The 26,843-nt window shown below is 44.2% G+C and overlaps 1 protein-coding gene across 5 annotated transcripts in view; it reads right to left on the bottom strand.

Moving 5' to 3' along the window:
• Window positions 1-26,843, bottom strand: part of GABRR1 (gamma-aminobutyric acid type A receptor rho1 subunit) — a 52,626-nt gene that overhangs the window by 7,191 nt on the left and 18,592 nt on the right. For 2 of the 5 annotated variants that reach the window (XM_010357771.2, XM_010357772.1), the window contains exons 2-8: window positions 18,768-18,866; window positions 17,606-17,659; window positions 15,643-15,749; window positions 13,916-13,983; window positions 12,603-12,826; window positions 4,922-5,004; window positions 596-736 (exon numbers count right to left, since the gene is read on the bottom strand). In XM_010357771.2, the coding sequence (XP_010356073.1) occupies window positions 596-736; window positions 4,922-5,004; window positions 12,603-12,826; window positions 13,916-13,983; window positions 15,643-15,661 (535 nt within the window). In that variant the 5' untranslated portion in view covers window positions 15,662-15,749; window positions 17,606-17,659; window positions 18,768-18,866. The remainder of the gene's footprint in view (window positions 1-595; window positions 737-4,921; window positions 5,005-12,602; window positions 12,827-13,915; window positions 13,984-15,642; window positions 15,750-17,605; window positions 17,660-18,767; window positions 18,867-26,843) is intronic. The other 3 variants (XM_010357768.2, XM_010357769.1, XM_010357770.1) reach the window with 3 other exon arrangements.

Raw genomic sequence — 26,843 nt, 5'->3', positions numbered from 1 at the left:
CTACTAAGCTGGCAATGCAATTGTCTCAAATAAACCCGCTCACGCGGGTTATGTTTTCAGTCCTTACTAATTTTTTAGGTTATTACTCTGATGCATTGGTGGTATCAAAAAAATCACTTCCACCCACTGCTTGCTACCCACTAGATTTCACTTAGGATTTCTGTCTTTAGTTTCTTTTCTTTTTTTTTTGAGACAGGGTCTCACTCTGTCGCCTAGGCTGGAGTGCAGTGGTGTGATCTCGGCTCACTGTAACCTCAGACTCCAGGGCTCAAGGGATCTCCCACCTTAGCCTTCCGGGTAGCTGGGACTACAGGCGTGTGCCACCATGCTTGGCTAATTTTTATATTTTTAGTAGAGACTGAGTTTCGCCATGTTAGCCAGGCTGGTCTTGAACTCCTAAGCTCAAGCGATCCATCCACCTTGGCCTCCCAAAGTGCTGGGACATGAGCCACTGCACCCTGCCTCTGTCTTTAGTTTCAAATATAAGTGACACTGCTCAATTGATGACCAATTCAAACCTTTCCTGTAATAGAGGGTGAACGTCTGAGACCAAGCTGAAGCCTGCCCTGACTCTCAGCCCTCACTCCACACTTACCTGTGCTGCTGTAGAAAGCCAGTTTGGTGGTAGTGTGGAATTCTTGAATGAGGAACTGGGAGAGTGAGATCCGTTCATCTGTCTTTAAGGAGTCGTTGCCTTTTTTCCAGTACAGCATGAGGTCATCTTCTGTATAGGCATCTGAAAAGACAGGGGCCAGCGTCAGACACAAGGTGGTGGCAAGACAGGATGGTCTGTGGGGCTATGTGGAAGCTGTGCCCTGACCTCCCACACCGATACTGGGATTGTGACATGATAGTTTGAAAAACAAACCACAGTCTAAATAAAGCAAAACAATATCCAAAAAGACAAATTTAATTATCTCCACTCTTCCAAAAGTCACCAGAGCAAAGTTCTCAAGCCCAAATGCTCATAATTCCTGCAAAAGTTTCACCCTACAATTTGGCCTGCCATTTATTAGGTTCAATCAAATGAAACTGCTATTTTTGTAAGTTAGAAATGGTTAAATATTGGCAAAATTTCACATGGCTCAGCCTTACAAACAGGGAGTAATTTAGCCTTTTCCTTTCTTCTTTCAAAGTATGGCGACTCACCAATTGATGGCAAGTACCTGTAAACACTATCAGGTAATAAAGGCTACATTTTAGCAAGAAAAGACCCACAAAGAGATGGGAGTGGAACAAGTCCCTCCTCTGTAGGACTCCAGTTACTCCTACTCAGGGTAAAGTCGAAGTGAATCCATGATCATCACCCTTTCTGGTGCTACCACTTCCCCTTCCCTCACCTGCTTCTGGTGAACTCCAAGTGAACAAACCTACCTCCAGCCTGAGCATAACTGAGGAAAAGCCTCATGGCACTGCCAGTCCACTCTGCTCATGTGTAAACAATTCCTTCCAGGACTCCCTGGCACTATTTTATTCCTGTTTTCTAACACTTGACCTGTGTGATGGTCAGTTTCATGAGTCAACTTGGCTTGGCTATGGTACCCAATTATGCAATCAAACAGTAATCTGTAAAAATGTTTTGCAGGTGTGACTAATATCTACAACCAGTGGACTTTAAAGGGGATTTTCCTGGATAATCTGGGTGGGCCTGATTCTATCAGGTGAAAGGCCTTGGGGCAGAGCTGAGGCTTCCTGGAAGAAGAAATCCCACCTGTAGACTGTGGCATCTGCTCCTGCCCCAGAGTGCCCCTCCTGCACTCCCGATGGCCTGCCCTGCAGATGTGGGACTCTTAGCCAGCCCCCACAATCCCGCTAGCCACTTCCTTGCAATAAATCTCTACTCTGTATATCCTACTGGTTCTATTTATTTGGTGGAGCCATGACCAATACAACCTGAAAAAAGGCTACATTCCAGATGGAGGCAGAAGCTGCCCAGGCATAGTGGGGAAAACTAAGTTCTGGAGACAATGAACTCAGTATTTCAGACTGGCTCTGCCACCGAGCTCTGTCCCTCCTTTGTAAAATGATGATAACCTGCTCATCAGGCTCTTGTGAGGGTTGCATGACAAGGCAGAGGTAAAGCCATGGTGCAATAAGCAGCCGCTCCCTTGGTCCTGGGTTTTATTACACCCTTTCCCCACATTCAATGCCCTAGGCAGCTGTCCCTTTGGCCCCAGTGGTGTGTGATGTCAACATCCCTGCATTCCTTGGTCCCAGGTGATTGGAGCCAGGGGACACCTGATCCACTGCCACAAGCCCAGGCTGGCTTACAAAGTGCCCTGGACCAGTGAGAACCCTTACTAGGGCTTTGACACTGCCAGGGAGTGCCAACATTCAGGGGGAGTGTAGGAGTCACAAAGGTGTCCCCTGTGCTGTCAGAGAAAGTGTTTTGGCAGGGAGGAGAAAGGAGCGGACATGTAGAGGGACAGAGATGCATGTGGATCATTTTACACAGCTTCAGCCTGGCTCTTTCTGTGGCCTGGTTTCTGGTGTGTGTGTGTGTGTTTGTGCGTTGTGTTAAAATACACATAACATAAAATTTACCATCTTAACCATTCTTTAGTGTAACTTCAGTGATATTGCACTACATTCTTAGTGTTGTATTTATGATGCATGATAAATATAATGAAAATTATACTACATGAAAATTACTACATAAATACAACCATTCTTATGGTTGGACATACCATTTGCCAATGCATATTCTCCCATTCATGGGTTGCATTTACTCTGTTGATAATGTTTTGATGCACAGCATTTTTGAATTTTCATGTAGTATTTATGTTGTACTACATTACTACATAAATGCAACCATTATGATGGTCATACCACCATCCGTCTCCGGAACTCTTTTCATCTTCCCAAACTGAAGCTCCATACCCATTTAACAATAACCCCTCATCCCTGCTTCTCCTCCCCTCAGCCTCTGGCAACCACCATTCTGCTTTCTGTCTCTATAATTTTGACTCTGCTAAATACCTCTTAAAAGTGAAAGCATACGGTATTTGTCTTTTGCGATTGGCTGATTTCACTTAGCACGCTGCCCTCAAGTTTCATTCATGCTGTAGCATGTATCAGAAACCCTTGTGTTTTAAGGCTGAACACTCTTCCACTGTATGCAGATACTACATTCTGTGTATCCATTCATCCAATGATGGACACTTGGGTTGTTTTCATGTTTTAGCAATTGTGAATAAAACTCCTATAAATATGAGTATACAATTATACAATACCCAGAAATGGATTTGTTGGATCATATGTTCTTAATTTTTTTTTTTTTTTTTTTTTTTTTGAGACAGGGCTCTTGCTTTCTCACTCAGGCTGGAGTGCGGTGGTACAATCATAGCTCACTGCAGGCTCAGGCTCTTGGTCTCCAGTGATTCTCTTGCTTCAGCCTGCCGAGTAGCTGGGACCACAGGTACCAGCCACCATGCCTGGCACATTTTTGTATTTTTTGTAGAGACAGGGTTCCCCGGGCTGGTCTTCAACTTCTGGACTCAAGTGATCCTCTAACCCCGGCCACCCACAGTGCTGGGATTACAGGTGTGAGCAACCGTGCCCAGCCATTGTTTTAATTTTTTGAGGAGCTGTTTTCCCCAGTGGCTGCACCATTATATATTACTACCCACAAAGCATAAGGGTTCTAATTTATTCACATCCTCCCCAGCATTGCTTTCTGTTTTGTTGACAGTATTCATCCCAGTAAATGTAACTCATTGTAGTTTTGGTTTGCATTTTCCTAATGATTAGTGATGTTGAACATCTTTTCATGTGCTTCTTGGCCATTTGTATACCCTTCTTTGGAAAAGTGTCTATTCAAGTCTTTTGACCATTTTTTTTAAGCAGATTGTTTTGTTGTTGTTGTTGAGTTTTAGTTGTTCTCTTTATATTCCGGATATCAATCTTAATCAGATAGATGATTTATCAATATATTCTCCCATTTGTGGGTTGCCTTTTTACTCTGTTGATAATGTCGATGCTCAAAATTAACAATCTTCATGTAGTCCAATTTGCCTATTTTTTCTTTTGTCACCTGCGCCTATGGTGTCACGGGGCCTGGTTTTTAGCTTTTCCAGGATGTCTGTGTGTGTGCAAGCTTCCTGAAGTCGCTTGTTGTGCTTGAGAGTCTCATCCACCACACGAACTCACAGTGGCAGTTCCCTAGGGCAACTGTTGTCAAACTTGTTTTGGCCAGGAAATCTTTTCTTCAGCAGAAATTACATTCAGAAGAGCAATAAAACATATCAAAAATGAGGTCTCTGGATGAACTCGTGTGTGTGTGTGTGTTGGGCAAAGGGCTTAGAAGGAGACCCACATTCGCTTATCCCTCTCCTTCCCCTCCCCAAGCAGTTACCCTGATTCAATAGAACAAAGTTTAAAACCATTGCCACAGGGCATTAAAAAGACCAGTTATGGCAATGAAGATTTTAGTTTCAAATTTGTTCCCGATATTTAAAATTACCCTAGACCTAGCTTCAGTCTAACACATTACTTTAAAAGTATAATCATGAAGGCTGGGTGCGGTGGCTCACGCCTGTAATCCCAGCACTTTGGGAGGCCGAGGCAGGTGGATCACAAGGTCAGCCATTCGAGACCAGCCTGACCAACGTGGTGAAACTCCATCTCTACTAAAAATACAAAAAATTAGCCCGGTGTGGTGGCAGACACCTGTAATCCCAGCTACTTGGGAGGCTGAGGCAGGAGAATCACTTGAACCTGGGAGGCAGAGGTTGCAGTGAGCAGAGATTGCGCCACTGCACTCCTGCCCAGGCGACAGTGTGAGACTCCATCTCAAAAAAAAAAAAAAAGTCTACTCATGAATAAGGAACACACACTGTTCCTGCAGCTGAGAGTTAGAGGTGTAGAGGTGTTGAGAATTATCGGGAGCTGTGTGCTGATGCCTAGGCACAAGTCTACTCACAGCTTTCAATTTCAAGAGAGCACGTTTGTGTGTCCAAGGGAAATCGGCTGAAGTCCATGTTGCACATTGCAGTTACTGTAACCCTAGGGCCAAAAAGACAAAATTGATTTATTCAGAGCCTGCAAAAGACAAGTGCAAAATGATAAACAGAAAAGCTTCTGCTTCCTTCCAATATCATAAATGCCTCTTCTCATACTTCATAAGCAATGTGTCAGGGTTTAGATAAGTAGCTTGAGAGAGATATCCTCACTGGAGTACTCTTTGGCATTTATGTTTAACCCAAGGGTCAGTGTGAGGCAAATAGAATGTCTCTGCTAACTCTTATCACATTCAAGCATTTTAAAGAAGCAATGGTCTCAATCAACATAATAATGTGAAATAAAAACTTACATGATGTGGTTTCTTAAAAGAAGCCCTAGGACCATATATTGTTCTCCTGTTTCAGATAAATTCCAGTTCCTTTGTTCTTTTATTGATTTTATTGATATTCAATATCGTATACAATATGGTGTACACTTACCCCAGTTGCCAAGCCTGGCACTTTTTCTTTAACAATGTTGATATTTTTATATTGATAATAGTATAGTGGACATATGTGTTGTTAGTGGATAATTCCTTGGAGATCAAAGATCAAAGTAATGGAAAAACACTGAAAGTTCTTATTGTGTTAACAGGCAAGCACTTGCTGGCACTGAGTGATTGTATTTCAGAGTTTACACTTGGAAAGAGGCTTCTGCATCAAAAGCCAAACACATACAGATCATTCTTCATAGGTGAAAAGCCTCCTATCCAGTGGGAAATTTCGCAGCAGGACATGATTAACTCTTCTTCGCTGGTGCTGAGTGGACTACTTTTCCTTCGACCACGCAATATTTGCTATGTAAAAGTTGTGGAAATTATATGAATAATTTCATGGTCAAAAAGAAAAATCACTTTTAATTTAAATGGAAATTTCAAGAAAAAGAGCATTCTTGAAATGGAATTTTTCAAACATTTGCCTCATTTTTTCCCACTGCTTTGAGGATGGAATGGTTATATTCTATCTATGAGGCATTTTTGATTGCCAGCAGCTGGGTGGTCTTCTGTGTCCCAGAAATCCTGATAAACAGGGAATGTTATCTGACTCGGATGTGTAATGGATGGGTTTCCATTTCTGTGGGTACATCATTGCATAACGATGCCCAATGGCATCATCAACATGAAATAAGCTAAGAACTAACTTCAGGGACACTTGGAGCTAACTTTAGGGACATGGAATGCCCAATGAAGGAAATGTTTTGCTACGAACAAGGGGACTGAATACTCCTTCTCTTTCTGTTCGTTGTTTTCAGAATTACAGACATAATCAGAATGGGTCTTCCCACCCTGAGTTGATGCTTCTCTCCGTATAACTTAAACGGAAAACAACTATTTGTGATGTAATCAAAGCCCATGTTTATTGTCGTTTCCACAAGTCCCTTTAAAGGATTCATTGGAGGGGCTCTTCCCTGCCCTGGATGGAAACTTGGCAGGTCCCGTGGCTCTTCTGCTCACTCTCATGTAATAGTCAAAACCCTCTCTAAGTTACAGACAACACCCTAATTCAGAAATTAAGAGTTTTGGTCTGAGGTATTCATTAGCTTCAAAGTTCATTCAAATGAAGACTTCTGCTGTCCCTCCTCAGCTAAGATAAAAAGTTGCCATTTGACAGGTGTAGTGGCGTGTGCCCGTAATCCCAGCTACTCAGGAGGCTGAGGCAGGAAAATTGCTTGAACCTGGGAGGTGGTGGTTGCAGTGAGCCAAGATCGCACCACTGCACTCCAGCCTGGGCGACAGAGGGAGACTCCATCGAAAAAAAAAAGTTGGCATTTGAGTGGTCAGCTTCTGCCCATCTCCGATCTTCTCCAGCACAGGTGGAAGTGCAAGGAGACAGGCAGGTGGGCGCAGGGCAGTTCTGTGGCTGGGCAGTTTCCTGCTCTCTGGGCCTGCTACCTGGTGGAAACTGATACTTTCTTACCTGGCTTCCTCACTCCCACGACTGGGCACCTCCACACTGCAGGCTTCTGTTCTCCAGCTCTTGGTTCACCCACCATCCTCTCCACATACTCTCACAGATAAGTACAGGCTGATCCCACTGCAGCAAAAACTTCTGGCTCTGCCCCCAGGGTGGTCAGACAGTTCTTCTCTCCCACCTAACTGCACAGTGTCCCAAACTGCAGGCACACACACACCAAACTTTCTGAGAGGTCCCAGTGAAGGCCCACTCACGGCATGCCCACAGTGCTCTCCTGGGAAAATTTCACAAATCTTTCCTTTCTCCCGCTGTCATTGACTCCTCTTCTTCTTCTTCTTCTTTTTTTTTTTTTTTTTTTTTAACAGTGTTGCTCTGTCTCCCAGGCTGTAGTGCAGTGGTGCAATCTCAGCCCACTGCAACGTCCACCTCCCTGGTTCAAACAATTCTCCAGCCTCAGCCTCCAGAGTAGCTGCGACTACAGACATGTGTCACCATGCCCAGTTACTTTTTGTATTTTTAGTAGAGATGGGATCTTGCCATATTGGCCAGGCTGGTCTCAAACTCCTGAATTCAGATGATTCACCTGCCTCAGCCTTCCAAAGGGCTGGGATTACAGGTCTGAGCCACCACGCCCGGCCTCATTTACTCTTTTATATCTTGAAGTTGACTAGGGATTCAAAAGTCAAGGAACTGGTTTTTCAATATTACCTTAGTAATATTTACCAAGCATAACAGAGCATCTTACTTGTGGATTTCAGTTTTTATTGTATGCTGATGCCTAGGAAACTGTTCTCATCATCCTATTATCTGTGGCTCCTTGCTCCTCCTCCCACTGCACTGCTGCATTCCTCATTTGCGTACTAAGCATTGGGTTCTGTGCCTGTCTCCTCCACTAGCCTGCAGTCCCAGGAAGGACAGTGACCTCTATTTCTGTCTTTATGTCCCCAGAGCTTGATCTAGAACCTGGCATGACTTTCATTCGTACAACTCCCCAGGCCACCATGGCACCCAGGAGGCTGTTAATAAGACTCTGGTGGAGTAATCAATGAGTGAATGAAGTGAGGAGATGGTTAATTAGATGTATTTTAGGAGCTGGCCAGTGGCTAACAGAGCTGACATGTTTTCCTTAAAATAAACTTCAAAGTGGTGGTCTTCAGTAACTCAGACCTCTTTTTTTTTTCCATTTAAATTGAACAAACTCATAACTCTATTTGCAATGAGAAATTAACTCATCTGTTTTCAGGCACAGAGAGGGAAAGGAGGTGTTTTCCTGGTGGGTGAGGCTCACTGAGGATTTTTTATTCTGAACATACAAAAGATTTTCTACTCCCTTCTTGCACTCCCATCCAGTGGTGCACTGGACTAGACTTCTACAGGCTTTCAGGAGTTGATTGCTAGATTTTTAGGAAGCTTGTGAGCCAGTTGTTAAACACAGTCACTATTAAACATTAAAGTTAAATGTCACAGTAAAAAACATAAACAATAGCTTCCAGTTCCAAAATCGTGGCATAGAGGCAAGCTGCTTTACTCCCCATCACCGAAAACCAAAAACAAATATATCACGCCAAGATTTTCACCAGCAACAACCCCGAGCTCAAGGATGAGGATGAGACAGTTCCCTGGGTCACAGAGAAGTAGAAAAACTGAGATGACAGTAGGAGAACTGGACTAACACATCCCTGATGCTCCTCTCTCCCATTCTACTTGCCACCAAATGCATGGAAAATCTCCCCCCAACTCGTGACTTCTACACTGGAAAAAGTGAAATTGAGGTGATCAGTAAGATTCCCTACTTTCTTGGGTTCCCTGGCAGGAGATTTCGCCTTACCTTAACCAATGGGAAGCATCATGATTGCCTGAAGGGTGAAATAGCCCTGAGAACAGGCAGAGACAAAGGGGAGGCAGGACTACCATCCTCATCCTGGAAATTATGCTCTGTAACCTGACCAAATCAGAGATGCCAAATCAGAGTGGCTGTTCAGTAGTACTGTAGGAAGAACATTCTGTAGGTCCCCTGGGCACGAACTCCCAGCCAGCCTTCCCACACTGCTGGGATAATTCCCTCAGGACCTCCCCGATTTGGGACTGGTAGTGCACAGACAGACAGGTTACTGGAGTGAGGCGAACCTGGGCTTAAGGTGCCACCTAGAGCTGAAAAGGAGGCAGCAACCTAGTAACAGATTCACTAAACAAATATAGTCAATAAAAAACAAAACTAACTGGACAGAGAAAACTGGAATAAATAACTAATCCTCAATGCAAAGACGTAGATGTATACCAACAAGAAACAACAGCAAACAGGGAATTAGGACCTCCCCAAAAGGGGATCCTAACAAGACCATGATTTGTAATCTCTCTGACCAAGAATCCAATATAGCAATTTTAAGGAAATGCAGTGATATCCAAAATAACATAAAAAAGCAATTCAGAAATTTATCAGAGATATTTAACAAAGAGATTGAAATAACAACAAAAAAAATCGAACAGAAATGCGGAAACTGTGAAATACATTTGCTGAACTGACAAACTCTTTAGAGGCTCTCAACAGCAGAACGAACCAAGCAGAGGAAAGAATCTGTGAGCTAGAAGACTAGCTCTTTGAAAATATAGTCAGAGGAGAAAAAATGAAGAAAGAATAAAAAAGAACAAAGGCTGCCTATAAGATATGGAAAATTACCTCAAAGAACCAAATCTAAGAATTATTGGTGTTCAAGACAGAGCTGAGCAAGAGCAAGGGGTGGAAAGCATATTCAAAGGAATAATAACAAGAAACTTTCCAAAACTCAAGAAGGAGATAAATATACGGGTATAGGAAGGTCTGAGGACGCCAAACAGAATCAATGCAAATAAGACTACCTCCAGGCATATAGTAATCCATCTGAAAGGTCAAGAACAAAGAGAAGATCCTAAAAGCAGCAAGATAAATAAGGCAAATAATACATTAAAAAGCTCCAATTTGGGCCGGGCACAGTGGCTCATGCCTGTAATCCTAGCACTTTGGGAGGCTGAGGCAGGCAGGTTGCCTGAGCTCAGGAGTTTAAGACCAGCCTGGGCAACACAGTGAAACCTCGTCTCTACTAAAATACAGAAAAATTAGCTGGGGGTGGTGGTATGCACCTGTAGTCCCACCTACTTGACAGGCTGAGGCAGGAGAATAACTTGAACCTGAGAGGTGGAGGTTGCAGTGAGCCAGCCCAGGGGACAGAGTGAGACTCCATCTCCAAAAAAAAAAAAGCTCCAATTTGTCTGACAACAGACTTCCCAGTGGAAATTATGCCGACCAGGAGGAAGTAGAAGAACATTTCAAAGTGCTCAAAGAAAAAAAAAACTGTCATCCAAGAATATTATATCCAGCAAAATTATCCTTTGAATGTAAAGGAGAGATAGTCTTTTTCCAGACAAACAAAAGCTGAGAGAACTCACTATTAACAGACTTATCTTGTAAAAACAAAAGTAAAAAATACTCATCACTTCCTAATTATTTAACCACATTTTATTATTATCTATATTCTTGAAGTCATTTACACTTATTGCATCTGTATGGTGGAAATACTGCATAATGGTGTGCTGCCATGAATTTCTTCCTAATTCTGCATCAGGTTGGGAGCCTGACATCAGCCAGGATGGGAGTATTTACACTACAGAAATCAGCAAACACTATAAATCAGGGCTTGATTTATTGTTTTGTTGATTGTCTAGACTTAAGGCAGATTAAGCCTAAAAGGGTGTTATGCCTATTACCATTACATTGTGAGTAGTACAAAATATTGAGGACATATTTCAATGTTTGAAAGCTATCATCCAATTCAGCAAAGAACTTGCTTTTTCTTTGATGAATGAGTAAAGTTCCTATATAGTTCTTCATTGTTTCACTTTTGTCTTATTAATGGAAAAGAAAATATCAACCAACATTCATCAGATCTACATTCATTTGTTGATGATAGAATTATAAAAAACTTACAGTGGTTTTTCCAAGAACTAGGAAATCGTGCTTAAGTTATAAATACATAACATAGAATTTATAATAAAGAGCATTATACATCCTTTATGTCAGTGATGTTTATAATAAACTTATATACACATAGATATGCATACTTTTTCCCCAGGTAACCAATTGTTAAACATTTACTGGCATACCAATGGTCACATATGTTATGGTCTAGTACTCTGTAGCCCTGGTGATGCCATTGAGTTGTGTTGTTGTGTTGATAGTTTTTGAACCTTAAGATGCCTTGAAAACCTGTCTCAGTGGGCCAGGTGTGGTGGCTCTCACCTGTAATCCCAGCACTTTGGGAGGCCAGTGTGGGAGGACAGCTTGAGCTCAGGAGTTCAAGACTAGCCTGAGCCAATATAGGAACATTCTGTCTTTACAACAATATTTTTTAAAAAAATTATCTGGGCATAGTGGCACATGCCTTTGGTCCTAGCCACTTGGGAGACTGAGGTCAGATTATCGCTTGGGCCTGAGAGGTTGAGGCTGCAGTAAGCCATGATCATGCCACTGCACCCCAGCCTGGGCAACAGAGCAAAACTCTGTAAATAAAAGAAGAAAAGAAAGAAAGAAAAAAATGAAAAAGAAAGAAAACCTGCTTCAGAAATGAGGACTTCAGGCAGAACCAGCTCAACATGGCTTGGGGAAGGGGTTGCACATCCTGCATCCACCTGAGTACTTCTTATGGGAGGAAGCATTTTAAGCCTTAAAGATGAAAACCCCATAATCCCACTCTGTGTCAGATACCTAATTACTTAGGTTCCAGGCCAGAATGAGTGTGGAGGGATCATCATAAATATTCCTTTGGGGAATGGGGACAGAAAGTCAGCTTCAACATTGCAATCTCTAACTCTATAGATCTATAGGTCTACTGTGCAACCATCCATGAACCTTCTACTTATACACTGATGTGTGGATTCATCTTTACCATTCATCAACATGGAAGCCAAAGCAAAGTCCGTGAAACTGGAATGCATCGTCCACACAGCAAAATAGGAGCAGACCACAGCAAGTGACCACATCCCTTCTCTGTGAAGGTCGGCTGCTCATCTCCACATGCCTAGAGTACCATGAGTTTCTAAAGCTCCTGTGCAGCCTGAAAACCACACTGTGGAGCTGAGTTTAAGGAAAGCTTCCTCAGGCCAGCGTTTAATGAGCAATTAAATGTTTTTAAAGTGTCTGAACTGGTAAGAAGATTTTATTTATTATATTTAAAACGTGATGTTCAGAATGGCACGTCAAGTCATAAAGTAGCCGGGGGTCCCCATAGTTTCTCAAGTAGGACACTGTGGAGAGAAAGGACAGAAAACATGCCTGTGGTGGCCAGATGAAGCAGAAGAACTTTTTTTAAACAAAAGTTCTAAAATGTTCCTGAAAAATGGGAATCAGAGAGATCGTAGGAGGTAAGTCCTTGAGAACACATTATTTATTTCTCTGACTCCTACTAGAGAAAAATCTTGTTTATTATTGAAAGATAACATATAGAATAGTATCAGCTTGAGAAATTGCCCCAAATGTATTTTCAAGGCTAATTCTTTAAAATTTCTACTCACATATAAAGTTAGTTTTCCTTGATGTTGAGAAGCTGGCAGCTACTGAAAAGTTAGAAAGTAGACATTCAGAGCCAAAAACCCAAATTGCTGTTGTGAAACCAATGCTTTTCTTGGTTAATATGAAAAATCTGCTTTTCTTCCTACCTGAGACTGTAGAGCACTTTCCCATCGGGCTGGACCCGCAACATGACGTTGTCTGTGGTGGTGTCATGGATGAAGGAGCGTTTGGAGTGCACGAAAAACATGTCAGGGACCCAGATCTTCTTGACCAGCCTGCCATCAAATGTCATGCTGAGGTTGTTGGTGCTTGGAAAAGACAGCCTCTCGTCCTTCCAGTAGTGCCTCAGGTAGAGGGTCATCGTAAAGTCCTGGGGCAGAGGGGCAGAGAGGGAACCCCAGACACACACAAACCCACTGAAGTGTGGATTCTGTAGCCCCTGTGGAGCCATCACTTAGCTGGGGAATGAAACTGAGCCAAGGGAGGTCTTGCTTCTAGTCCCCAGAGTTTGCTGCAGTAGGAGGAAGAGAATGCTGCAGTGGCAAGGAACTCAATGAGAAGCCTGGAGCAGACAGTGTGAGCGTGCCTGGGCCTGCCTCAAGCCCCTGGCATTCGCTCTACACTTGAGGGGCTGCTACTGCCACCATGTGTGACTCAAGCCACAAGTGCCAGAAAGTTAATGCCTGCAAGCAGCACTCAACCAGAGAGAAGGTGGTGGATAAATACCCCAGCTCTCGCACCCCTGAGTCGGGATAACCCTGAAGTGTGTTCTTCGCTGACTCCCATACTACTGCAGTGGCACTGAATTCTGTGGTTCTGTAACTGAGTTCTATACCAGTTCCATAGTAACTGGTTTGATAGCACAGCCCTCTTTGCTTCCTTTTACTCCTCTCTCTCCCTTCCCTACTCTGTTCTGGTGTTTCCCAGGATCACTTCCCAAATAAACTGCTTATACTTATGCTTGTGACTGCTTGTCTCAGGTCTGCTTCTTGGGGGACCCAAACTAAGCTAGGTCCCTAAAATGTCCTGTAAGTCAAGGAGTTAGAGAATGTTGCACTTTTTATCTGAACCCACCAAAAAGTGGGGAGAAAAGGACACTCTTTTGCTTCTTTTGCATTTCCACAGCCAGGTACAGAATCCACAGGAATAAGATGTGTTTACTTGGCAGCTGCAAATTTGGGCCCTGCTGCTTACATTTGAGAGCCTTTGTCCAGAAAATGCATCCCAGTGGCAAGAGCCTGACCACTGGAGGGGAAAGGCCAAGCTTGTTATCTGGCTCTGTTTCATACCAATTGGGTGACTTTGGGCAAATCTTCTTGAGCCATCTGTAAAAGGAGTGTGGGGATTCCCACCACCCCGGTCAGTTGTGAGACTAAGTGAATTCAGGTGTGTGGAGCTCCTGGCCCTGGACAGGCTTTGTGAATCCCCCTGCCACGGCCCTAGTCAGAGAAGCACTTACCATGTCAACCTCTGAGATGCTATCCAAACTCTCCACCTGCACATCCACACCAACAGGAATGGCAGGGCCTGGGAACAGAGTATGATAAGAGCATTCACTGTTTTTACTTGAAATTTTACTATGGAGGAAATAGGCAAAAGAAGTTTTTCCCCTGGAACCTCAACGTCATGTCAGATTTGGAGGTTTGGTCATGCCAACCTGAAGTCAAACCAGAGACAAAAGCATGGAACCATAGGCTGGCTTTCTGAAATATTCCAACAAAAGTTTGAAAACATCCTTTCTTGGTTATATATGCTCATCTGAAGGTATGATGAAGACCTAGGTCAAAGGCTGGGTCTGATCTAAGAGTAACTGACTTCTTAGCATGAGGTCACCCACATTATTCCCTGTATTTGGCTTCTAGTTTTGCACCCTCTTTCACCCTGGAAGTCAGTGTCTCTTGTCTGGCCATGAGAAAGGCATTGTTTGGTAATAGGCACTCAGAACCAAAGTCATATTCAGGTCATTAGCCAAACCCACAGATCTGCATCTTTGCAACGTGATGAAGTGACCTTAAAACATTAGATTTTTTGTTATTTCTGGGCCATATGGACTCAATATTGATAAAGAGTAAGGAAGATAATGAAGGGAATCAATTCCCGCCCCCTTTCTTCCCTGCTCTCAGGATGAAGGGCAGGCATGGAGCACACTGAATCATTATAGAGTATTAAAAAGGTGGGTTTGGATTCAATAATGGTGGATTATGGACTGGATAGAGACTCTCTTCTACAGCCTATTTATTCTTTGGATAAAAGTGACTGGAAGAAATAAATGGCAAGAGAATTATTTCTTTTTTTTTTTGGAGACAGAGTCTCATTCTGTTGCCCAGGCTGGAGTGCAGTGGTGTGATCTCAGTTCACTACAACCTCCGCCTCCTGGGGTCAAGCGATTCTCCTGCCTCAGCCTCCTGAATAGCTGGGACTACAGGTGCACACCACCACAGCTTTGTATTTTTAGTAGAGACATGGTTTTACCATGTTGCCCAGGCTGGTCTCAAACTCCTGAGCTCAGGCAATCTGCCCGCCTCAGCCAGGGCAGATGAAATCCCAAAGTGTTAGGATTTCAGGTGTATTCCACCATGCCCGGCTGAGAATGATTTCTAAAATAAATATTTTTTTTTTCCAGGAAAATAAACGCATAAGGATGAAAACTTCTTGACATTAAGAAGGCTGAAATCCAGCAGCTGCAGGCTAAGCTTCATAGGGCTTTGCTATTCTTCTGCACTAAATCATTATTCTCTCAAGCTATTTTCATTTAATTAAAATGAGCAGATCACATTCTGCCCTAAGATATGTACCCTGAACTCTATCTGCCAGCTCCCAGATGACAACAAATTTAGTCCAATGTTGTTATTTCCAGGTATTTTTAGGAGGCTGTGTTGGGCTGCAGCTGCCCTGTGTTCCCCTGCCCTTCCTACAGCCAGCTGCTGGCCTCCCTCGCTGTGAGCCATCCTAGAGGGGCAGCAGCCACCCAGCAGCAGATGCCTCCTCAGACTGTGTTCAGCAGAACCCAGGGCGGGGCAAGGCAGATGCTCAGAATGTACTGTCGGCTCGATGTCTTGTCCACCAAGCACAGACGAGGCAGACTGGGTCAGGGGAGAGCAAAGCTGTGTTGTACCTTGGCTAATTTCCTGCCCACAGACAGAGGACCAGAAGAAAGAGCGCACCCCGAGAGCACACGTCCCATACCTCCGAAGCCAGGCCTCATGCTGAAATCATGGTCATCTATCCTCAGAAGCTGTTCCGACTTTGTCAGAGGCGATTTGGTGATGTCAGGGCTTCGTCTCAGAATTGGGCTGCCAAGGGGGAAGAAACCAGGCTGATCATATATTCCAACCAAGACAAATAAAAAGTAACTCGCATTCTAATTTGATCTTGATAGGTGTGGTGGGGTGTGCTATTTCTTCTTTTAAGCTATAGGACATCTGCTCTTCCTTTCTCCATCTTTCTGGATAAATGAACTGACCCAGAAGATCCAAGACATTGACTTTGACCACGACAGTGGAGCTTTAAAAATGATGGCCAGGCCCCACCTCAGAGATGCTGATTTGGAGTGTCTGGAAATAGGGCCTAGAAGTTGGTCTTTTTAAAGTTTCCCAGATGATTTTAATGTGTAACCAACACTGAAAATCGCTGGTTCTGGTCTTGTTATTAACAGCCCAAATTCCCTTAAAGTGCCTCAGCCTTTTGAGGGGTTTTGAGCTGGAGGGGAGAGCAAGTGAGTATGGTCCGAGCCTGGTCCCCTGATCTCTGTTGGCCCACTGTGGAGGGAGCAGGACCTTGCCCTTGAGGGAAATGCTGACCATCCCGTCTGCATGGAAGGCGGCTACTCCTACTGCTGCTTCTGAACTGCACCTGGGGTTATTTGTATTTATTTTCTCTTTTTCTCTATTGGTAACATACTTTTAGCATTTGAAAATTTTTTAGAAGAAGAAATGTAGTGAAGACTCAGCCTCCCACTTCTGCCTCCACCCGCCCCAGCCCTCATCCACAGGTGTTTCTTTTTTTTTTTTTTTTTTTTTGAGACAGAGTCTCACTGTGTCACTTAGGCTGGAGTGCAATGGTATGATCTCAGCTCACTGCAACCTCCACCTCCCAGGTTCAAGTGATTCTTATGCCTCAGTCTCCCAAGTGGCTGGGATTACAGGTGCTCATCGCCATGCCCAGCTAAGTTTTATATTTTTAGTAGAGACAGGGAATTTGCCATGTTGGCCAGGTTAGTCTTGAATTCCTGGCCTCAAGTGATCCACCCACCTCAGCCTCCCAAAGTGCTGGAATTACAGGCATGAACCACCGCACCTGGCCAGGTGTTTCTCTTACTGGTTTCTTGTCTATCTGAGCAGAGTTTCTTGTATATAAGTATATACAGATATATATTCTTAGTTATCCCCTCTTTATTTTATATTTTTATTTACTTATTTATTTTTAGAGACAGGGTCTTGCTCTGTCACCCAAGCTGGAGTGCAGTGACCTATCATGAGCTCACTTCAGCCTCAAACTCCAGGGCTCGAGTGACCCTGGACTCAAGTGATCTTCCCATCTCAACCTCCCAAGTAGCTGGGACTACAGGTACACACAACTGAGTCCAGTTAATTTTAAAATTTTCTGTAGAGACAGGGGTCCCACTATGTTGTTGCCCAGGCTGGCCTCAAACCCCTGGCCTGCAGGCAATCCTCCCACCTAGACCTCCCAAAGTGCTGCGATTACAGGTGTGAGACACCACACCCAACCTAGAAGTACTTCTCAAACTAGAAAGTGGTACACAAATGGGAGGAGCCATTGCTATTTCTGAACCCACCAGGAAGTGTCCTTCTAAAGTGAGGAATCACCTTGCTGGCAGCAAAGCAGGTGGCCCAGGGAAAGAATTGGAACCAGCGAGCTGCTTACAGATATAAGAGAGGAAGCCAGGTTTGTCAAGAGAAGGAACACCAGCTCCCATTGCCACGGACATCCTCTCTCACCAGCTTGATCCAGGAGCCAGTCCCCCACCCGCTGCTGCCGTCTCCTTTCAGGCTCCCCTTCCTCTGGTCCCCCACCCTCCACTTTCTGATCCTTGGTGAGGGGTCAGGGAGGGGCTCTGCTGAAAATCACTATGGTCAAGGTTCAGGGAAGAAACATCTGCAAAACAGTGTGCATGTGCTTATGGTCATACCTGATTTGCTTGTGGGCATCTTCGTGTACTTCTCGTCTTTGTCTTTGAGGCCTACTATGAACAAAAAGAGTAAAGACATTGTAGAGACAGTCTAGTTACTCAAATCAACCAAGCACCCCTCTCCCTCCAGATTTGCTTCAAATCTAACCAGAATAAAATGTGAAAGAAGGAGAAAAAACTACCAAGCTTCAATGCATTCATTTAGCCTCTTCTTGAGCATTTTCCAAGTACCTACAGAAGAAACTGGAGGATTCATTACTCAGAAGGTCTAATTTGAGGAGGTCTGACCTAAAATAATCTCCCCCACTGGTCTACCCAGGTCTGAAATGGACACCATTCTTTTATAAGGCTCTTAAGGATGTATACATTTTAACTTTGATCCACCATAAAACCATCATTATGGAGAGTAACACATTGCTAGGTGAACTGCATCACTTGAGCATCCTCGTTCTTTGGCTCATGATTTCAGCCAAATGGGCACTGACAGGAGATGAGAGAGGAGGAGGAGGAGGAAGAAAGAGGTCAGGGTATTTATTCCTCATTCTCTCCTGGCTTTGATGCCAGGGACTAGCAATGCCTGTGTTACTCTGTGATTGCAGATAATCACAGTATCTTCAATAAACTCCAATAATAATATTTCCCCTTCTAGTCAAGGAGTAGTCCTGGCTTCCTGCTATTCCTAGTCCTTGGGGGGCATCAACATGCCTGACTGGATCCCTGAACTCTGCCTACATCTCTTCGAATTGTCCTTTTATTTAACTATCATGAGTTAAGCCCTTTTGAAGGCAATGCTATTTTCTGCCAGGACTCAACTGATGCACAGGGACACATCAGGACAGATGCACAGGGATTATGTCATCTGTAGAAAATGGAGCAGAGACAGGTGTGCGCTCTGCAGGCGTGGGCAGAGTTAAGACCGGGGAGTGGCATGCACTCCGGGCAATGGGCCATCACAGTTGATGGGCAGCATGAGGCCAAAGGACACCGGGGACAGAGTTCTCTTCACATTCAGTCCCTTGCACAGTGCTGGACCCCTGTGGACCCTCAATACCTATTAGTTGAATGAAGGAAGGAATCAGCCCCTTAGATGGGCACTTAAGAAGGGAGACAGGAGGGAATGAAAGAGGAGGTTGGAATGGAAAAAAGTTGGCCCAGCTCTTACTTTGACTTTGGGCCGGCCTGAAATGGAACCAGACACTGACGAAAGGAGTTTTGTCAAATTCTGAGATGCCACTGCCTTTGCCTTCATGAAGTCTGGATTCTGGCCAACAGAAGACGGATGAATAGGATATAGCTATGGTCTTTTTCATTATTGTTAATATTATTAAATAACTTTTTTCCTGTTCACATGCCCATGTAAAAAAATTTAGAAAATAGATTAATCATAAAGGAGAAGATGAATATAACTCACAAGTAAGCTCTGCCATTCTGCATCTGTATTTCTTATAATTCTCGAAGAATTACACTGTTTGAAACTTTCTTTTAAACTCAAATTATAATATATCATGGAATATTTTTTGCATCATTGGCATCGTTTCACCATCTGAGAGTATGATTATTAATATTGAAATGATGTATTACACAAAGCAAGTAATAGGAAAATCTGACACTGCTCGAGCACTTCCTATGTGCGAGTTACTATGCTAACTCCTGTTACATGTGTTAACTCAGGTTATTCCTCAAAACAACCCTAGGAGGTAGGCCTTGTCATTATCCCCATTTTATATGTAGGAAACTGAGACACAAAGACTTTAAGTAACTTGTAAAAGTGAAGGAGCCAGAAGTTAGAGCCAGGGATTCTGGCTCCAGGGTTGGAAGCAAGACTGGCCATAGCATCACGTTGGAAGATTTGCCTCCCACTCTCAGGAAATTGGCTTAGATGTGGAAGATCTGAGCTTATCGTCTCCTCATATACAAGTTAACACGGACCTTGCACAAAGTTGGTGCCCGATAAATATTTATTGAATGAGCCCCAGGAGGTTATGAAGAAAGGATAGGCATGTACCAAGTTAAGATGATACAGGATGACATTCGAGACAGCTTTTTGAACTGAACATACGGTGTACATTTGTTGAACACCCATTTTTATTTTAGATAAAATGACAAATTCCAACCTATGAGACTTCTTGATGTCTGCTTGTTCTAGTTCTTAGTCTGTGCGTGGATGTTTTCCCAAGAGGTGTCAGAACTTTCTCAGGGGTGAGCTGGAGCAGGGATGGGGGTTTGTGATGAGGGAGCTCTGCTGGAAGTCTCATTCAGCTAATGGCCGAGCATCTGATAAGTTACACTTCACCTTGCTGACTATTTCATCTGACAAGATAGAGAACTTAATTTTTACAAAGAAGCAGAAACCAGCTAATGAAAATGATCTTCCTTTCTCAGCATTTGTAACAGCCAAGAAAAGAAGTCCTTGTATGTAGTGCAAAACACCCAGATGTTGGCACACCCCCACCCCGCACACCCCCCCAACCCCCGCCCTCCTCCAGAGCCACTGAGAACACCAGAGTACATCTCTCAATCCTCCTCCAGAGCCACTGAGAACACCAGGGTACATCCAGTTCTAGCTCCACTTCTTAGATATGTATCTGCTCATACGGGTCCATTTTTCTGATGTGCATAAAGGCCATGAAAGGCCAGCTGGGGCCTTGCCCACAGCAGTCAGGCGGCCAGTCCTGGCTGACCTCCTTCTCAACGTCCCCCACCCTGCCCCTGCTGTCTTGCCCTCTCCATCCCCACCCTGCTGCCTTAGGTGTCATTACTTAGCATATGGGAGGCAGCAGGCTTTCCTGCCTGTGGTCTCATCCTTCTCTAATCCAACCATCCCACCAATACCATGGAATGAAAATCACAATTATGTCACTTCCCCTCTTAAAACCCTTCATCCTCAAAGTAAAATCCATGGAAGTTGGGCATATAAGGCCCATAGTAAGGCTCCTACTCACTTTCCCACTCTCAGCTCCCACTCTGCCCCCAACTTCTTGCTGTTGTCAATTACATCTCTATGCTTTGCTCCCGATGTCCCAACTGTCTGGAATTCCCTCCCTGTAAGTCTTCATACCCTTTGTTATCCAGACAGCTCCGTGCATTCCCAGATAAAATACCACCTCCTGAAAGCATTCTTGAGTTTTTCTCCTTCCCACTGAATTCAGTGCTTCTCTCCTTTATATGCTTTCATCAAAATGTGCACACCGTGCTGTTGTGGCAATAGGCCTTCTGACCATCCCACTCACTTCACCGTGGGATCAATAGATGAGAAACTCTATTTTTTTTCTTTTTTTTGAAACAAGATCTCTCTCTGTTGCCCAAGGCTGGAGTACAGTGGTGCAATTATAGCTCACTGCAGCCTCAACCGCCTAGGTTAAAGCAATTCTCCTGCCTTAGCCTCCCAAGTAGCTGGGACCACAGGTGTGTGACACCATGCCCAGCTAATTAAAAAAAACCAAAATCGTAGTGAAGGGGTCTCACTATGTTGTCCAAGCTAGTCTCCACATCCTAGGTTCAAGGGATCCTCCCGCCTCAAACTCACACAGTGCTGGGATTATAGTTGTGAGCCACCATGCCTGGCCTCTATGTTACACATCTCTATAAACCCTTAGCAGTGTGCAGAATTTACTTTACAAAGACAGGCATGAAATATGGAAGGAGAAGCACAAACTCAAGGGTGTAATTCCGCAGAATTGAAGGGACCCATAAAAATGAGTCAAGGGAGGCCAGAGTCTAAATGAGACTCAGGAGACATGGTAAAGACAAGCAGAATTCTTTCCAGTTGCATCCTGAGCTAGGAGAGTCAGTAGAAGGAAGTATACCACTTGGAGAAGATGAAGCAAGATTTCATTTTTTTTAATTTTGTTTTTTTTTTTTTTTTTGAAGACAGGGTCTCACTCTGTTGCCCAGGCTACAATGCAGTAGCACAATCTCAGCTCACTGCAGCCTTGACCTCCTGAGCTCAAGCTATCCTCTCACCTCAGCCTCCTGAGTAACTGGGATTACAGGCATTCGCCACCATGCCAAGCTAAGTTTTGTATTTTTTGTGGAGTTGGGGTTTTGCCATGTTGCCCAGGCTCGTCTTGAACCCCTGAGCTCAAGTGATCTGCCCGCCTCAGCCTCCCAAATGCTGGGATTACAAGTGTGAGCCACCGCGCCTGGCAGAGATGAGGCAATGTTAATAAACAGTTACGATGAGGCTGAGATTCTGCTAACAGAATCCAATTTTACTTTGCTATTCTCCATCAAAGAGTGTGGTCTTCAGGAAGAGAGAAAAGAATTATTTGCTACCAGAATAGTGGACATGTAGCATACAACCATCTAAGGCTCAGCCCTGATTACACATTGGAATCACCTGAGGAGCTTAAAAATCCCAGGCCACAGAGCAGACCAATTAAATCAGAACCTCTAAGGGTAGGACCCAGTCATCAACCGTTTTCAAATCTCACGTGATTTCAATGTTCAACCAAGTTGTGATTTCTAATTTTAAAAATGGAGCTCCTTTGCACAGCTCTCTGAGGCCATGACCTGGTACAGCAGGAAGACAACAGGCAGTCAGGAAGCCAGCACACTGCCTTGAACCCGTTTTGCTTACTGGTGGGAGATGGCAAGTTGCTTCTCTCCAGATCTGTTTCCTCAGCTGTGAAGTAAGGGTTTAGGCAATGAGATGGCTTCGAAACCTTTCAAGTCCATTCCAGAAGTCAGCAGGCTCCCTGAGATGTGAGAGGCGCTTCACTGCTCTAGTCCTGTTGGCTGAAGGCGATGCTAGAAAGGTAGGTCCGCTGCCAGAGCTGCACCAATAGGGGTGTGGGTTCCACACAGACCCGCTAGCACTGGGGGTGTGTGTGTGTTTAACTTTCATTAATTTAATGAGCATGCACCCATCATGTTATTTATATTGCATTTCTTGAATTGTTATAGGGGCTGTGCATTCTTCCACATAATGAGTTGAGCATTTTGTATTTTTCTTTGGCTGTAAATATTAAATAGTTCATTTCCTTTGATTCCTTCCTAAGTGGATTTTTGGTAACTACTACTTTGCTTTTCAAATCATGTTCTCTAAAATGTGTGTGTGACGGTTAATTTTATGGGTAAACTTGGTTAGACCATGGTATTGGTTCTGGTCAAACATCAGTTTAAATGTTACTGTGATGATATTTTTAAAAGAGGTGATTAACAGTTAGATCAGCGGACTTTAAGTAAAGCAGATTACCCTCCATCATGTGGGGAGCCCCCATCCAGTCAGCTGTGGGCCTTCAGAGAAAAGACTAAGGTTTCTCAAAGAAGAAGGAATTTGCTTCCAGACTGCCTTCCTACTCAAGACAGCAACACGCCAACTTCTGCCAGAACTTCCAGCCTGCTAGTCTGCCCTGCAGATCTCAGACTTGGCAGTCCCCACAAATGTGTGATCCAGACAGAGAAAGGCATAAGGATATGGATGTGGACAGCCTATTGCTTCTCTTCCTCTGGAGATCCCTGACGGATAGAGTGTGAACACTCCTTGACCTCTGAGGCCTGCACATCTGAGGGAGATCTGAGCTGTTGCCTGCAGCCAAAGGGCCGCGAGGGCTGTCTGGGGTGGGGGTACCAACCCAGCTTTGACCTATCAGCTTCTGTCCGGTCTCAGGGTATTTGATCAAGCTGTCTTGCCACCATTACTGACTTCTGTTCCCACAAACTTGGGCCCCTAACACACAGACAGCCCTGGCCTGCTACTGCCTTGCCACAGAGTAAAAAGAACACATCAAGAATATGTTTGTCTAACTGCTTCTTAGATAAGATCTCAGCCTATAGTCCAAGTTGCGGACTTAAATGAAAAATCTCAGCCTACATCATCTCTTTTTTCCCCTTGTACATATGTCTGAATTCCTATGCCTGGGAATACCATATGCCTTCCCACTTGAAGATGTCAGGTTACTTTATTTATTTGTTTATTTATTTATTTATTTATTTATTTATTCTTAATTTAAAGCTCTGAATTTTGTCCACCTATTTTCTTTATTAGAATTCTCAGATTGTGTTATTCCCATTTCTCATAGAACGTACTACTTTCTAACTTGTAGATATCTATTTGACCCTAATGCCAACATTTTAGACTCTTCTCAATGCCTTTAGAGTGAAATTCCCATAGCCAATTAAATGTCTCAGTGCTTAAAAACAGAAACAAAACAAACAAAAACGAGTATTTGTCAAGGGGACAGCCTGTAATGCATTTCAGAATGTGAAATTGTGGATGGAATATCTCTACCTCGCTTCACCTCCCGCCCTCTCGCCTGGGGAGTAGAGCAGAGACCAGGCCTTCAACAGAGGTTAGTCAAGACTCACGAGGTCTTCTCAATGCTATCACCGCAATCCCAAGAGCCACCACTGCTTGTCTGAGGTTAGATTTATTTGATGAGGCAGCTTACGGTATTGGAAGGAGTGCACACTTGGCATCAGTCAGACTTCAGTGTGAATTCCAGGGGAGCCACAAACTAGCTGTTAACCTTGGGCAGTGGCACCTCTGATCTTTCTGTGTCTCAGTTTCCTATAAAATGGGGGGAATAATACTAACTTTACTGGCGTGCTGTAAGAATTAAGCAAGAAAATGTTAATTTGAACCACAGAAAATGGCTGACATTCAACTGTTTGTGACGTACAAAAACATATTTACTTGGTTCAACCTGAGTTTTATGTCCATCAATATAACTTTCTTTCGTTTTCTGATGGCGAGAGGAGAGCACCAGAAGTGGAAACGTGGGGTCTGTGGGGCTCTGTGGGTATGTTAAATGACTATGGCTGGCACAAGTTTGTGTAACTTTTTGAGCCTTGCTTTTTTCATCTTTAAAGTGAGGGGGTTTCTAAGGTCCTTGGAGGTCTGACATTCTGCAGAATTTTTTTTTTTTTTTTTTTTTTTTGGAGATAGATCTTACTCTGTCACCCAGGCTGGAATGCAGTGTCACAATCTCAGCTCACAGAAGCCTCGACCTCCCAGGTTCAAGTGATCCTCCCACCTCAGCCTCCCAAGTAGCTAGGACCACAGGTGTGTGCCACCACACCTGGGTACTTTTGCTTGCTTTTGTAGAAATGAGGCCTCACTATGATCCCTAGGCTGGTCTCGAACTCCTGGGATCAAGCAATCCTCCTGACTTGGCCTCCCAAAGTGCTGGGATTACAGGTGTGAGCCATCATGCCCAGCCTTCTGCAGAATTTTTGATTTTTGTATTCACAAAAACGGTCTGACGAAGGTCTATCTCCCCCACTAGACTGTCAGCACCTCGAGGGGAGGAGCAGGTCTTTTCAGCTTACCATTGCCTCCCAAGCCATGGGCACAGTGCCTGGAGTATAGTGCCCTCAATACATATTTGTTGAATGAATGAATGAAGTACAGGAAATAGCAAGGGTCAGGATTCACTCATTTATTCATGCCCAACATTTCATGAACATTCACCATTGTTCTTGATTGTGGGGAAACAAGGATAAATGCACCCTCAAGGGGCTCACAGTCTAGAAGCAGAGACAAATGAGATAAAAAAGGCAATGCTGAGTGATTAGTCCTTAGACAGAAGAGTGGTGGAGAGCTGCAGAAGCTCAGAAGTAAGCCGCCTAATTGAGACTTGAGAGGCAGGGGGTGAGGGAGGGCCACGGAAGGCTTCTCAGAGGAGGTGACACCGCTGCTAAATATTGGAGGGAGAAAAAAAACGGGCCAGAGAAATAAGAAAGAGAATGGCATTGTGAGCATGGGAGCAGAAGGTGCAGAGGCCTTAGGAGACTGCAAAGAGGAGGGGCAGGTCGTAATCAGCAGGGAGACAAGGACCAGGCAGCACAAAGTGGAGACTCAAAAGTTCAAGCAAACTTTCTGGGGAGCAGAGGGACAAGACGAAGAGAGTGCTACTAGCTTCAGAGAAAATCAAATTTCAAGGTGTTTAGGGTGATCAGAGACCCAGTCCATAATCCCACAGCTTTCTCTTTGTCACGCATCACAAGGATTTGACAGCAACACCTCATGCCACATTGTTGCCACCCCGGCCTCTCTTCATCCTTTGAAACCTCCGACGTCCCTCCTACCCTAAAGCTCTCCTGTCTTCCTCTTTCACCTTCATCCCGTCTCAGTCTTTCAGTTCACACCAAGTTTCTTGTAAACACTGTCTATATTCACTCCATTTTCTCTTCTCCTCTCCTCAACCCACTGACATCTGTCTCTTTGTGGGATGATCATTAATGACACGTAGCTACCATATCTAGGGCTCACTTCTCAGTCCTCTAACTAGTTGATTTTGACCTTGTAGTGATCTGACCACTCCCTCCTTCTTAAAACCCTTGACACCTCACTAGAACCCCTTCCTAGTCAGAAAGCCTCTGATGGCACAGCCTGCATCTCATTGAGTGATTGGTGAAGAGCTCATTGCCCAGTGTAGTGCCTGCCCTGTAATAAGCATTTGATAACTGTGGGAAAAAATGCGCCTCTTAACATCCACGACACCTCTGTGTTCCAGTTCTATACCCGTTTCTCTGGTCACTCATTTCCAGCTTCTGTCATTGAGTCCCCTTCCTTTATCTTCTCCTGAAATGCTGCTCTTCCCCAAGGTCTGTCCTTGATCTGGTCCTTATTTCATGCCACATGCCATCTCTGGCCACCTCATCCATTGCCACCTATGGGGAACTCCCTTTAAATCTAATTCTCCAGGCCCAGTTTCCTTCTTGAGCTGCAGACTTATATCCCTTCCTGCTGACTGGACAGCTTTCTCTTGGTATCTTGCAAGCACATCTAGGTCCATATGTTCATACCAAACTCACCACCTTCACCCCCAAACCTACTCCTCCGCCTCTCTCCTTCCTGGCACCACCATCTACTGAGTCGTACAATCCAAATACCTGCTGAACATTCACCCTAAACTTCTCCCTTACCCTGAAGCCAATCAGATTCTGACCATTCTAGCTCCTTGAAATCTCTCATATTCATTCCTCCCCCAACCCCATCCTGTTCATTCCACTATGAATGAGCTTTGCACCAGCTCTTACCTGGCTTCAGACTCTGGTCATAGACTCTGGATTACTTTCTCTGTTTCCCCTCTAGCCCCCTTCCTGGTGTTCCATCATGCTGCTGAGCAAGGAAGCATCGTCTCTCTGAAATGGAAATCTGCTGAGACCATTCAGCTCCTCTTTACCTTCAGAATAAATGTGAATTCTTTAGCACGACAAAGAATGCATGATAATGTACTTCCAGCTTCTGATAGGATCAGTTTGCCCTCCCACAGCCTGAGCTGGCATTGTC

The sequence above is a fragment of the Rhinopithecus roxellana genome, chromosome 4 (assembly GCF_007565055.1).
Source record: "Rhinopithecus roxellana isolate Shanxi Qingling chromosome 4, ASM756505v1, whole genome shotgun sequence".
Lineage (NCBI taxonomy): Eukaryota > Metazoa > Chordata > Mammalia > Primates > Cercopithecidae > Rhinopithecus > Rhinopithecus roxellana.
The sequence above is the reverse complement of the archived record's forward strand: the minus strand, read 5'-3'. Positions and strand labels throughout refer to the sequence as shown.